Raw genomic sequence first — 15,742 nt, forward strand, 5'->3', positions numbered from 1 at the left:
AAGGTGTCTTACAGGCATCCTATAGACATAAGCATATAATCCAATAGGCATCTAAAAGCACTTCTAGTAGGGAGTGTTAGGCATTAGTGTGTTACCTCCATCCATAACTTCAAAAACAATGGATCCAAATGTATTCCAATATATACAACAAATAATGAAAAACTCCAACAAACTTAGTAGAATTAAACCTACCATAAAACCAACCCAGTATCACATTTTACACAGTATGTTGTTACAGCAAAGTGCTGTATGTTGAAACATATATCAAATTACAGGATGTAGTGAAGTTTGTCATATATTTAATTTTTATCTACTGTTTTAATCAATTTTAGTTATTTAGCCAATTCCCATGATGTTTGTTCCTGTGAACTAAGTGTAAACCAACGGTGCTCATTGTGACAGAGATGGACTACCTACTGAAATCCCTTAGGACGCAGGTTAATTAATGAGACTCATCCTAAGGTTATACATGATCTATTACTTCCTCTAATTAGAAATAATAATCCTGATCATTACGCTGGTTAGCTAGAAAGAAGTAAGATGAATGTGCTTAACTATGATTAATTGTCTTTAAGTCGTGCAGATCTCCACTGCCACTAAGTTATCTGCTCACTGCAGTCTGATGGAAGGCAGGTTTGGTCTTGATACTTTTCTCAACAAAAGCTAAATGAAGAACTTATTTCTATTTTAAATCTTTTATTTCAAAACTTAACCCTACTATTAGAAGTAGAAAGTTTAGGACCATCACAAAAATCTAGTAACTAGTTTGTATTCCACTCAATTCTAAAATAAGGTCTGTTTTACTTAATTCCTTACAGCTTTTCCAAATTACTTTTCGAGATAACATAGCTCTTTCCATATAATAAACAATGCAACTAAAGATTTAGACTAAATATGTTAACATTTTCAAGCCTTAATCTAGTATCATTTAAAGGCAATCTCCACAAAGTTATTGGACAAATTACTTAAAAGCTAAAAAAAAAAAAAAAAAAAAAAGTGGACCATATATCTATTTAGCTTCTTCCATACTGGAAACAGGTCTAACAGGAGCAGTATGAAGATTTGCTGGGTATCTTTGATATGCCATCTTTGGTACTTAAATTATAAACAAATGCAAATAACATAATGATCAAGTTTTCTGAATAAAAGAGGTTCCCAAAAAAGTCACAAAAATCCTTTTCCTGTTTACTGAAGGTCAAGTTAAAATGAGACCATGCCAGCAAAATCAGAGTATTAGAATGAGAGTAGCATGCTTTGGCCAGATACAGGAGAATTAGAGTAGTATACTTTGGTCAGCTACAGAAATTTTTTGCCCCAGACCATCAGGCAAAATACTAACTTTAACTACCAGTTACATTTATGGAATCTTACATCTTTGTGGAAATAGTTCCAAAATTACACAATCTGTGGGAGAAAAAAACCCACTAACAGTCTAACTGATCCCAGCCTTTCACTATGGTATCCTTCAAGATCCACAGCCTTGACAATGACCAAGTTACTATTGATCAAAAATATAATAGTTGGTGCTAAGTTGGATTCCTGTTACTCAAAACCGATTTTATCCCATAGAGAAAAACAAAGACCACAGTATAATCAGCAAATTAGGGTCATCACTGCAGAATTATTTCTGTTATCAACATGAGTACCAGTATTACATCGTGCACTACATTACAGATGTAGCATTACAGAACAATACCAAGCAATTCAGAAAACACTGCAAATCCATCAATAATTATTGTACCATCTTAGTCCTCACTCATTCCTTCTCTCCTTCTCAAGTGATAATAAATAAAAGTAACGATGAATCCTAGGCTTTGGATTCATCATGAAGAGAAAAGACAGAACATAAATTTTGGATCATACTAACAAAGTTATAGAAAAGCTTATGCCCTAATTACCTGAAAGCAGAAATTTTAATAATTTAAGTTTGTGTATGCAAGAGTCAGTGGTGCTAGGAGTTTGCTAGTTTGAACAGACTATGTACTATACCCCAGGCACTGTATTGCGTAAGTGGGAAATAGAGTCTTAAAAAAGACTTGAAAATATACGATAAGCATAAGCAATCTAATGCTTGGAGTAAAATCAAAATTCATAATGATACATGGCGCTGCTACCAAAAGGAGATGCCAAAGATGCTCCTCTATCTAGAGCAGCTGGGCTCACTGAATTGCATGGATATCACCCAAAAGTTAGAAAACTGTATGCTTCCTTTAGCACCAGTTTATTAGCCACGCTGTGACTGAGTTGACAGAATCTGAGCTTTCGGTCAATGAATACTCTAGCCTTTTTGCTTCATGCTCTGTCACAGATGATCTGGATAGCAATGCAGTCTGTGAGGATGGTAAGTACAGGAAACAGAGCCCTAAAAGCCATGAATAATGAACACTGCAATATCTTACTAGACCATCAATAGAACAACCACGTGACTGCACAAGTTTTAGGGTTTGGTTTTATTTTTTTTTTTCCTTTTCTTTGGATTCTCAGCAAGAATGTTTCTCTAACCTAAAAGATGGAACAATAAAATAAGCCTTTCTATCTTGACACAATAAGGTATAACTTGAAGTATGAGGTACACAGCATTTGATGTATGGTAATGGAAAATTTTACATTTTACTGAATCTTGATTGCAACATATCAAAAGATACAGAGAACAGTCACCTATGTATACTAAGTGATTATCACATTGTTATCATGATGATCATTTAACTCAGGAAATAAAGAAGCAGCATCATGTATGTGAATACTGATTTTACTCAAAAGTATCTCAAGGGAAAGAAGTCAAGCAGTTCAGGCAGAACTTTGGCTTGCCTCTAAGCAAGCTCCCTTAAATAACACTAGTTCATCACACACACCGTTTTTTCTTTCAAGTAGAAAAAACTTCCATTTTTATTCTAGGTATCACTAATGCGGAAACCACCTTGCTTCTCTCCACTCTTAATTTTGATATTTCAAATATCCTACTTGGAAATAGCTGGACAAACAATATCCTTGAAGTTTACTCCATCCATCTGTTAATTAACAGATCCAAATGAGAATAGTGAACAGTTATCAAGACACAGACTGATTTATAATGTAAATTCACATGATGCTGCGTGACAGATACTAAAACAATCAAGTTCAGCTTCACCCCACAATACAAGTTTTTTAGAACTAGTTTTTCCTCCCCCTTAATGTCTTAGGAAATCCTACCAATCACATGAGAAGCAGATTTGCACTGCAGGATTCCTATACAGATAGAAGAATTTACCTATTGTATTTTAAAATATGTAAAAGTGAAATATTATAAAAGTGAATGTGTAGGAACTCTTTCACTTTAAAGATTGCTCACTCTATCATTGTCTTCATACCTACAAGTATCTCCTTTAAATTAAAATAACAATAATCACACCTGAAGACCTTGTCCATCTACGGTGACAGAATTTGCTCTTTGCATTTTGTTCCGTTCTCCCAGTTTGTTCATTTGCTGGGGGCAACTCTTTTCTTTTTTCACTGTTGCTTGTCTTTCCTTGAAAAAAAGAAGAGAAAAGAAGAAAATGGAACATTTTAACACATTATATAATGTCATACAATTGTAACTGAGCCTGTGCCTCCAAGAAGTTGTTTTTTGACTAGATAGTAATGTCAGATTTTGCATTAATGAAAATGAGATCTCAGTCAAGTTATTACACAATGTCTGGCCACTTCACATGACATCTATCTATGTGCCTGGACATTCCATAATGACTACGCAATAGATAGATGAAAAGTGTGCAGTCACAACACAAATTAATGCAATGATGTGGAAAGATAATCTGACATTGCCAGGATGGCATTCTGAAACTTGAAAGCCAATCATACCATATGCTTGATTGTTTAATAAGAAAATTGGTAAGAGATCAGTAATTTATCAAAATTTCATCCTGACTGTTAGCAAAGACTGCTTTAAGAGTACTTTACCACTCTGGAAAAAATATACCTGTTCTAAATGTACCATAATCAATTGGCTGAGTGGCTTTTTATAAAATATGTATTTTATATCAGAAAGAAAACAGAGTCTACATCAGATTCTAAGCCGTTGGCAACTTTTCATGCTGATACACAGCACAATCAGATGGATATTTGAAAGAGGAAAGCTCAGAAGTATGTTGCTGTAATCATATTTTCAATTGTTGTCAGGTCATTTCAGAGAACTCTGAATGAAGAAAAAAAATAAACGTCCTTGCTCTTTGTATCTCATTTATCCTATTTATAAACTGCACCCAGCATGTCCTTTTAGGTTGTCCAAAAACGCACCATAAATTAAGACAGCAGATGTTTATAAAATAGAATCAGTGTCCCCAATCCCAACTGCACCCCAGTCACTTTCCTCACTTCACAAGTGCAAGGAGGCTTTAAACTAGTCAGGGGAATGGGCTGGCACAAAGCTGCTGCACTAGAAAGGAGCTGTTGCACCCCCTGCAACTGCACTCAGTAAGCAGTTCATTAAATGTTACCATTTACGTTCCATACCAGGCCAAACCCATCTCTGAGCTACCTCTGATAAAGCCTTAGGGACTGCACTAGCAATTAATCCGCACCACTCTTTCTGGAGTAGTTTAAACTGGTAAGAAACATCGACACAGATTCTCTGGCAGGAAAGGAATAACTCCCAGTCTAATAACAGTGCCTTCTAACACAGATGTGGACCATCACTGTTTTTATACCATCTTTAGTTTCCTTAAATTTGGAGACTGATACAGCCTCAATCTAGTCTTGATGCAAATAGAGGTCCAAGTCATCCCAGGCTGCTTTGGGTAGCTAAGTGTTTTGGGGAACTGTGAAAATCTGATCACATTTCCCACAAAAGGACTGACAAACTTATGTCACAGAAAAAGAACACTATTTCTCATATACAGTGAGATTCCTAAGAGGTTAGTTAACTGAGCAATTTTTGAGTAACATAATCAGTTGAAGTGGATGTCCAAGAGTTTAGACCACAAAATCATTGCTTTAAACTGAAAACAGTAAAAGCAACTAGTGCTATTCATCTCAGTCCTAACCTTCAAAACACATTGTCCATATCACTGCCTAAGAAATCACCAACTCTGCACTTATGTATTTGACTTTTTTTAGAAAACAGAATTACATTTGTGAACTAACAAAAAACATTAATGTACAATTGTATTGGCAAGTGCCAAGGATAGGGAGCAAGAAAGTTCAGTATGAAGGAAGCTTCACACTTCATTACATATGTAAGAATCAGCTTTGAGGTTTCAAACAACTTTGCAAATAGCTACCCTTAAAAATCACTACATTTTATAAAAAGTAAGCATACCATGTTAAACAAGAATTTATATTACAGCCAAATCTGGATGTTGGATATTGCAACACCTTCAAAAAATCAAATCAGATGTCAGTAATGTAGACACACAACTAGTAAAAAAGCCTGATTTCTAACAAAAATCAGGGATGGAGAGCAAATTTTAAAAAGTCTAGAGAAATGTTAAGCTAAACAACATATTTGTGACAGTTCAAAGTGTGACAGTGCTGGAACAGATCCAGCACACTGAGTATGTGCATTTAGAGAGGTTAAAAAAACACTGCTCTAAAGAGGTCTACTTATAAAGTGTGGCACTAAAAATCTTCTGCATATATCATGCTAGTACTTAGAGGAAAAGTATTTATACACTGCTGAGAACCGTCTTTACATAAAAGATGCTTACCACAGTGCCCAAACCTACTGTTATCAATCACTCACAAGCAAAATGCAGTAACAATTACCTCAAGCAAAGTTTTGGGTATTGGGGTTTTTTTTTGTTCCAGCATGATACAGATAGCAGCAAATACCCTCAGCTGGTCTTGGCCCTATGACTGCTGCATTAGCAACATTCCTTCTCCAATTTATATTACCTGGTCTATAAGCAAAACAATTGCTTGACTCACAGACAAAGGCAGTTTCTCCTAAGCAGTGACTACACAAAATTAGGCCATACACCTCACACAATATAAAGAAAAAAGGATATTCATGATACCATATTGTCTAGTGTTGTAAAAAAAAAAAAAAAAAAAAAAAAAAGATATCTGACCTCATTATCATTGAAGGTCTGCTTCCTTCAGTGATAATTTTTGAATAAAATATAAAGTTTTTTGTATCACCCATCCTATATGCATATGATACCACGTGAATATGATACATGTCACCACATGTACTAACTGTGCTCTCTGAAATATTTCTGAAGATGTTCATAGGAGATTCTAGGTTTCCTACAGTTATTTATCCTATAATTTTTAGATATGTGTCATACTAGTGAGAATCTGACTTAGTCTGTATGAAATAATGTAATAATGTGTATTTTCATTCTACTGAATAAATCTATTAATGAAACAGAAAAAGATTTACCATTTCATTAAGAAAAGCTCTTAAATATTCTTTCCCACATAATTTTCGTTTCACACATGAAATAGAAAGCTGTTTTTCTAATCCAGTTGTACATGACTTTAAATAACTTTCTTTCAGGAACTATAACATTACTAAGATATCCAAGAGTGTCAGAATCTAAACAGCGTCATTTTTTAATAATAACAGTTTAATAAAATCATCTGTGTATAATAGCTTACAAATTCTAGCAGTGTTAAGACAAATTTGACATGCATTGAATAAATGGTTTTACAAAATGCAAAAATTTATTTTTCAAGGTAAGAAATCTTTCTACAAGTTGTGCTGTATTTAATGTCTTGTTAATTAAGGCATACAAAATGATTAATGTATCTGTGAACCATTTTGTTTAGTGGACATGCATGAGGTTGATAGAGATACTGAATACAGCATTTTAAAAGCTATTGTACATTTTGATGGCTCAAAGAATCAAGCTTTTCGGTTCTTTTGGTATGTGTCAGAGCACATACCTTTCAAAAGAGTACTTACCAAACCAAATCTTTCCCACCCATTTTTGCACCTCTCATGCTTTCTTTTCTCCCCTTGAACCCCCACTTTGAAGTCAATATACTGGAGCTTCTACTGTTCAGTACTGCTCCAGAGAGATCACTGTCAAGTAAGGACTATTCAATTGTACCAACAAAAAAGAATTGATAAATAAGACAGGGCCTTTCAAATGATAACACAGGATATCATGTCTAGATTTTCAGTTCAGCCCCAAAATGCACTTTATAGCAAAAAGAATCAGTATCACAATCCGTTAGTACTCGTGCGTACATGGATGCCTCCCGTTACGCACCTCAGGGAACAAACCTCCTAAAGTGGGTAGCGTCTGTTGGAAAAAAAGAATGTTAGGCTGCAACACCAAACAGCTGGGATGGCAAGGGGCATGGAGGGAGCACTCACAAGGAACATTAGATTGTAGCAGTTGTATTTAACAACAAATTTTTACACATTTGCACAACTGTACTCCCGCAATGTTTTGGCTGTCATATTATATAATTTATATTCCAGGAAGCATGTGTGGGATCATTTTAGCACCAGCTAAAAATATTAGGAAACCTGAGGACTTTATTCTTTCAAACAGTAAAAAGAGATTCTTGGTACCTGGGGAGTATTCTTTTTGTTTTATCTTCCAAGTCTTTGAATCCTCATCCAAAGCAAGGAATCTTATTTAGAAAGCTTTCTTCTACTACAATTGACAAGCTATACAACATTCATCCTCAAAAAGTACTTCTAATCTTTCTTTATATAGAGGTACAGTCTTCGCACAAAACACTAACAGAAATAGCATACTCTACTGTAGCTGTCATAAGAAAGCAGAGGAATAGTAAATAATGGCTTACTAAATAGTTAGTTCTTTATATGTTCACTGCTGATATGGAATCCAGTGCTAATGCAACAAAAATTCTTTTTTCCTCACCTTGTCTCTTAATCAATGTGAAAATCTATTTTTCTGGATTATTTTGTACACTGCTGAGATTATTTAAAGCAATTTATTTTATACATTAAACAACAATTTATACATCAGATAGGATTATAAAGCCATTAGTGAATGATTAGTACCATTACACAGTTTGTCAAGAAAGTACTGAAAACTTGACAAGATTAGTGACCAACTCACTGTCCAGCGAGTTGCACATGATCATACTGTAAAGGAAAGGTAAGGCTTCTAACTATTCTGAGAACTGTCTTGATAGAAACATTTGCAGCTAAGAAAAAAAAAAAAAAATTTTTTTAAAAATCACATCAATCAGAAGGAGGTATTTTGTCACCCATAAGGCTACTATCCAAAATACACGGAAAAAGACGAGGCTGGAATGGAGATGATGTCATTTAAGAACATCTTCAAAAATAGCTGACCACAAGACTGTTCTGAATAAGGAATTACTACATGAAAACTTTATATATAGACTTTGTGTTGCTTGCTTAACATGTCTTAATAAAGATGAAAAGAATTACACATCAAAATCACAATCAAGTATTTCTCATTTAGCACATCAGCCTTAGTTCATTTAGTTGGCTGAAGATAACTTGCCTCACATCTTATCGACATGCAACAACAGTAGGGCCCAAGACTTTTTGAAAATAAAAACATGTTAAACTCCAATGGGAGAAGATGTAAGGAATAAACTTAGGGACAGACAGCAGTGATGAGTTGTGGGCAGGCAACTAGGTATAACTTAAAATGACTGAATGGCTGCCATTTCAGTTTATCAGCATCTTATTATTTTAACATTGAACTGTGTTTGCCGAACAGATAATTAGTTATGAAGATACATTTTCCTCCAGGGCAATTATTAATTTCCTTCTGACTTCAAAAAAATGAAAAAGCTCTTAGTGTAGACAAATACACCATTATATTTCAAGTCTGGTTTAGATTCTCAGAGAACTGAATCTGCAATATGGTACACAATTGAAAAGGAAAAAAGTGGTTTGTTTTTGAATCTGTTTCAGTTGTTATGTCAATATTGAACACCCAGATTTAAATCCCCCCCCCCCCCCCCCCCCCCGAAATGTATATATTCAAAGAACTGGCTTTTAATAGTATCTTTGTTCAGAAACTCAGAATAAGGCTAGTACTCTACTTCAAAGGATCAGGTTGCTCATAAAGATGCTTACATACTGCACTGACTTTCTGCACTCCATGTTGAGCTTGGATTCAACAGAGTTAAAACTGATCTCTACTATAATAAAAACAGAAGAATCGTTTTAGGATTAAAAACTGGAAAAGGTATTAAGAAAGCTCATTCTTCAAACAGCAACTGCTTATTCCCTTTCTCTCTTTCTCTACACCTCTGCTTTCCTACTTGAGTAACATTTACTTACTTCACAGGAAAACAGTATTAGTAAAACATATTATCAGACATGGAAAAAATACCTATTGAGCTATATTGCAATTATAACACAGCCATTAGCTATTCTATCTAGTCTCTCTAAATACTGATAGTCAAAGAAAATTCTTGTACATTAATTTAAAATTTAATTCAGTATTGCCTTCTGACAGCATCTTAACACACTCGCTATATTTACACAAAAGTTCGAAGCTACAGATCATAATGTATATTGCTTAGTTGCATAAGGCACTTTTCTTAGCTAAAATATTTGTAATCTGCTGCGTATATTGTTTGATGTGTCTGAATAGAACTAGTTATAAATGGAAGATTTCTGAACATTTATGTCAATAAAATATAATTGTACAATAAAATGCCAAACCAATCTAAACCCAAATCAGATACATCCATTTCCTCCACCAAAATATATGGCCGTTTATATTTTAAACTAAGAGGTCAAGTGTATTTGACTTAGGATGTTATTTTATAGTAGGTGTATATAAACTAATTTACTCTATGATGTATAAAAATTATCTATATATTTTATATATAGTCTACATTTATATAAATAGAATTTATGCCTAAATGATTTTGTCCTAAAAAAGTTATAACCACCTTCACTAGGCAGAAGAAAAGCCAAATTAATTGATGAGAAAAGAAAAAGAAGTGAGCTGTCCCAAACTTTTTATCATGATGGTCAATTTGTCCCAGAATGCTGAACAATAAAGTTGAAAACTGAACACAAGGAAAAATATCCAATTATAAATTTTATTTCTTTCACTTCATGTCTTCAATATTATATCATATCCTCCCCCTTTGAAATAAACTGGTTACTATGGAGACAGTGATAACTGCCATATAGTAAAGCTCAAACCATAATCAGGGTACCTTATGTTTTAAAATTTATTCCATAATTTTTTTTTTATTCCATGATTAACAGTTTTTACTATATTTTCAAAATCAATGTTAGAAATTAAGTAAAAAATAATTCATTATAAAACTCACATAAACAATAGAAGAATCAAAATCATCATACATTATGAAATAAATATATATTATTAAATAGTAGTCTTTTATTGGTTGATTCATCATTACCCAAAGCTGTATCTATTTTGGTGGGAAACAGGGAAATCTAATTACTTTTCTACAAACATAATAAGAATCAGAACATGCTATGTGTTCATCAATAAACAGAGTAAAATAAAGGAAGGCATGAAATGAAGAAGCCTTTAAAATGTATGTTAGCATTTTTCCCTTTCTGCATTATAAAGGGATGGGGGAAGAGAAGCTGTATCATAAGGAGAGACCAATCTTTTTTTCTTCACTACTCACTCATCTCATTCCAATACCCAGCTTTTAACCTGGTTATGATCTAATTCTGTACTCTTGGTAGGCTAGGATTCAATTGAGTTAAAGATTTTTAAACTCACTGCCAGTCAACCTTATCATGAACTTTCATTATGTGCATGTAATTAATTGGGTCCAATGAACAATATCAGCACTGAGTTATAGACTTTTTCCCCCCACCATATAATTAGAATATAATTACCCACAGGATATCAGAATGATGCAAAACCTTTCCTCTAAATGTGCCCTCATTAGGAAACAACTCTCAATGTACATTTATTCAATCAGTATGAATTAATTAAAACGTTACTGAAATAAAAGACAGTAACATTAAAGTGTATCTGACATCTATTAAAAGACTATCACTTGAGATCTGCACACACAGTTTATAACAAAACTCATTTAACTTGAAGAAAAAAACTTCACCGTACAACAAGACTTATATCTGGTAAACAGAAAAGTGAAAAGGACTGGTTTTAAAGTTGATAGACTGCACTTTACTAAAACATTTTAAACTACTGCAGTGAGATGAAAAATCTTTATATGGCATTGAATCTAGATAGCTATATGATTCTTTCATCATATACACAGTATCCATTGTGTAAGTTTCCCTACGGTTTCTTCTTCAGCTGAGAACGTGGCTTATCGTATTTAGGAATAATATTCAATAAGTTCCATTTTGTGCAGTTTTGAAGATGGAAGCTCCCTTATTTAACTTAGTTTTGAAGATGGGAGCACTCTTATTTAACTTAGACAAGTCATCTAACTTTCAGATGACCAGGCATTTAGGTTCTCTCTCCAGTCATTAAGAGAAGGGACAGTATGAGAATCATGCCAGTCGCTCTATTTTAGAGGAATCTCTCGTGTCTGAAGACCCTAAATGAGTATTTAGAACAGTCACCTGAGCTGAGATGGCTACATTTAGGGGGAAGAGAAATGTCACCCTTTGTGACACTACAGTCAGGAAGGTAGGGTTTTTATTTATTCTTCACAGATGCAACAATGATTTTGGATGTCAATGGATACCTAGGAAATAGAAAAACTGAGAAGATATGGACCTGAACAACAAATTGCAGCTGAGAGACCAGTTTGGAAGCTGTGATATAATACATGGTGCTATGAAATGCAATTTATAAAAAAATTCCTCTTATCTCTGCTGAAAGAGTTGAAGCTGGACTTCACAAGAACTGAAGAAATGAGACATGCTGAATGAGAAAAGTAAAAATATGAATGTCCTTAGTTCTGCAGAAGAGAAGAGATGAGAAGGGATTTAGCCTATACTATTGAAGCAAACTCTATGAGAAGGCATCTTGGTCTGAGATGAATTCTGTCAGTTTTCTGGAAGAAGTCTGGACTTCCAAAGTTACAGATGGAAGGGAGAGCCAAAACTTTTGGGAGATCAGATACAAGATTTTTCGACTTGCTATTTTCCCACAACTCCTATAACTTATTCTACAGGGAAAGGAGATATGTTCTTCTCCAATACCTCAAAATATTCAAGGATAAACCTGGTACAGAAAGCATTGTGGCTATCTGCTTTTCTTTACCCTCCACATATATGTAGCACTGCAAGAATATTATTGCTCAGTGATCATTGAAGCTAAATGCGTGTCCTAGCGGAAAGACCCTTCCACTGTCAGGTGCACCAGGTCTGACATGTCTGAACACATCATTTCTATTAACAGACATGCTTACTATTGTGTCTTTAGACAATTTTGACCTGGATATATTCACTGGTTTTGCTGTCATTATTGAGAGTGCTGGTTTCACATACACTGAAGTATTATGTTACTCAAAAGGAATCCCTGTAACAGGAAATGGGAGGAACTAATTAAAAAATTACTAACATAAATAATATGTACACTGTAATCAATCATTTCTAGGAGGAATTCCTATTAGCTAGGTCACTGATATAGTATTCGTAATGTAAGCGTACTCAGGATTTTAATGCATTTTTGGAAGAATCTACTAGAAGACCAAATTACTATGAAATTATAAAGTTCCTATTAAATGACAGTAAAATACATTTTCCATTCCTAACAATATACATTGTTTTATGTTACATTATTAGTATGTAATACTGAAACATTATTCTGATACAGGAAAACATATTTACTTCTGCTTATGCCTTCAAAATTTGCAGATAAAACAAACCTATTCAAGGATGATTTGACTCTAGAGTGGTTTTATATATCCTCTAAACAACTTAACTAAACTCCAATTGTGGAATGAAAGTCTTAATTCCTCTATCCCTCTTCCTCTCCTGTAAAGAAAATGGAGTTACACAAATATAATTGAAGATGAAATTTCATGCTGAGGCTTTATTCAGTTTGTAAGAATGGCAAACAATAAATAACAATAAAATTAAAACAGTCCAATAACAAAATCATAATTTCTACAAGTTCGTTTTTAAACTATGACCTAAAATTCTGAAAATTAAATAATGTAATGCAGAATGTAATCATCCAACAAACTTAAAAAATATATTTTACAATTATTATTCAGAACTTCCAGGTAATATCAAAATACTATTACAGACAAACTGTAAAACTACTCATTATTTTTCAAATATATTAAAAAAAATTTCATAAATATTAAAGCCAGTTTTCCATTGCTTTACCTTCATTGACAGCAATGGAATAGTCCCAGTTTACTCAAGAAGAGGGCCAAAGTCTAGCATCTACGCCTTAGCAGTTTTATTAACAAACAGCCAAAAGGATTAGTCAGAAAACAAGTAATTTACAATAGGCATGAATATTATTCTTAATGAGCAGAAACAGTTTTAAGATTAGAAAGTTTATTTTCTTGTTTTTCTGCCCTGCAATAAATCATTCTCTTTTAAGTTCAAGCATTTCTTACCCTTATTATGAAATATATTTCAAGGGACCACACATCTGTTCTGTTATGAATATGATGATGCTATGACTTTCATCAGCACAAAACATCCAATTTAATATATGAATACGTAAGTTAATTACGAAGATCTTTTTTCAGTATAAACTGGTCAGCTCTTTTCTATACAAGCTACACATAGCATGCATTTTTATTTTCATTGAATTGAGTTATTGTTTTTGTGGACAGAGAAATTTACTGTCCACGACTGCAGAATAAAATATACCATAATGTTGATGCATAGCTTACTGCAAGACCAGTGTCATCATTCTAGGTAACCTCCGGCTTAGATCAGAGACCTCAGCATTGCAGATATACAGTATGCATCCCAAGCAAAAACTGTCCATAAGAATAACTTCATTATTCTGGGAAGTTGGATCTATAAAAGATGTAAAATGTAGAAGTGTTCTGCCTATATGGTTTCTGGTAAGTACAGTCTGAGTAAGTGATAAAACCTGAGTCAGCTTCAGTTATAATATGCCCTACAGAAAGTTCATTCTCACATGAAAGCAAATGCAATATGCAGAGGATAAAGCACGCGTGTGTCTATAAACTCATCAGCCAGGATTACCCATTGTGTTTAAGGTTCGCACAGTTCTGTGAATTTGACAAATACTCTGGCAGTCAGTCCCAGCATCACTTTAAATATAACCTATGACAGAGGATTACATCTGAAATAAACATACAGACAACTCACCAATACTACTGGGCAGATTGATGTGGGTGGTAAAATATGGTCCTTCAAAGGTCCACAGTCACATTCTGGTTTTAGATGTGAAGCACATTTGTTATGCAACTATGGGAAGACAGAAAATGAAGATTTAACTTAGACATTTTACTACTACAGTCTAAAAAAATGGACATCTTAGAATGGGGTGAGTTTAATTAATCTAATTATTACTAGAGTACTACAAGGAAAATGAAACACACCGCAGTTGAAAGCCTCCTAGGATTGACAAAAACAATAAATTTCTATTGAAGCAAAGAAGAGTGGATCAAAATATTCCCCAGTTTGGAAACTGCGCATGTGGTCCAGCACACAAAATGAGAAAACTGTATGGCAGTACAGTAACATCAGCATAGTGTTACTGCTAGATCAGAACCGTTATTTCAGAAGACAGATTCCTGAACTTCTGTTCTACTACTAGTAGGCAATCTGGGGTAATTCAGGACAGCCTTTGTCATTATTAGTATAACTCTGCTTCCTCCCCGAAGCTGATACAGTCACTACCAATTCAATTGTGACGCTACAGTATCTATGAAAATACATATGAAATATAAAGAGAATAGTGTAGGAATATCTAAGAGCTTTGCTAAATTGGTCTTGATGGAATCAATGTTCAGGCTTCCATTGACTGCTGAGGAACCTGAATTACTCTCCCTTTTCTACTTTATTCTTAGCATTCATCCCGTTTTCCTAGAAGCAACGAGAAGAGTTCTAGTCTGAAAACATGGGAAGAATATTCTCATGTCTGCAGACTGAAAGAGCATTGCCTTATTTCTGTATTGTTAAATGGGCAGAAGGGAAAGATGTCTATACAATATAAAAATAAAATGCCACCAAATAAGGATATATTTCTTGAAATATTTTTGCATTAGCAATCAAGAGATCATGTTGATATTTTAGGATTTAACTCAATTCAAATTACTCTAAACAGAATATTTCAATATATATATCCAGGCACACAGTACAAAGGCACAGTTCTGTGCCTGGATCATGGAAAGCACTCACATTTAAATGGTATACTTCACAATATTATTAGAAATAGCCACAATAAAATTCATATCCATAAAGTTAATATTATGAAATTTGGTGAAAGCTTATTATTTTGGACTCTATGATCTTAAAAGTTTTTTCCAACCTAAATGATTCTATCATTCTATTTCTGCACTGATTCAATAAGCTGTGCATTAAGTTCTTGGTAACATGCATTTCCCATGGAGATTAATACTTTATTTTTTGAGAAGATATGTACATTTGCATTACAGAAAAATAATCAGGATAACAAATATCAGAAATTTTGAAGTAAAAATCTTATTTAACAAGTGATTTAACTAGCATAATAGCTGGTGTACAGCATTAATTCAACAGGTTCAATAGCTGTTACAAAGTCTGTAGTTTAGTGTCTGCATCTGTAAATCATTTTTCCAATGACTGATTCATTTTCCTTTAGATGATTTAACTAAGTCAGTATGAACTTTATTAAAATTACAGTAAAATTGTAACAGTTGTTGATGTATATAAGCTTTACTAGTAACATGGTCTTCATAATGT

The 15,742-nt window shown here is 33.7% G+C and overlaps 1 protein-coding gene across 5 annotated transcripts in view; it reads right to left on the reverse strand.

Annotated features, from left to right (window-relative positions):
- The window catches only part of DGKB (diacylglycerol kinase beta), a 360,852-nt gene that overhangs the window by 225,691 nt on the left and 119,419 nt on the right, over positions 1-15,742 (reverse strand). For 3 of the 5 annotated variants that reach the window (XM_074898029.1, XM_074898031.1, XM_074898028.1), the window contains 3 exons: positions 14,165-14,263; positions 7,194-7,226; positions 3,389-3,505 (listed from right to left, as the gene is read on the reverse strand). In XM_074898029.1, coding sequence (XP_074754130.1) covers positions 3,389-3,505; positions 7,194-7,226; positions 14,165-14,263 — 249 coding nt within the window. The remainder of the gene's footprint in view (positions 1-3,388; positions 3,506-7,193; positions 7,227-14,164; positions 14,264-15,742) is intronic. The other 2 variants (XM_074898032.1, XM_074898030.1) reach the window with 1 other exon arrangement.

Source organism: Athene noctua, chromosome 2 (assembly GCF_965140245.1).
Source record: "Athene noctua chromosome 2, bAthNoc1.hap1.1, whole genome shotgun sequence".
Lineage (NCBI taxonomy): Eukaryota > Metazoa > Chordata > Aves > Strigiformes > Strigidae > Athene > Athene noctua.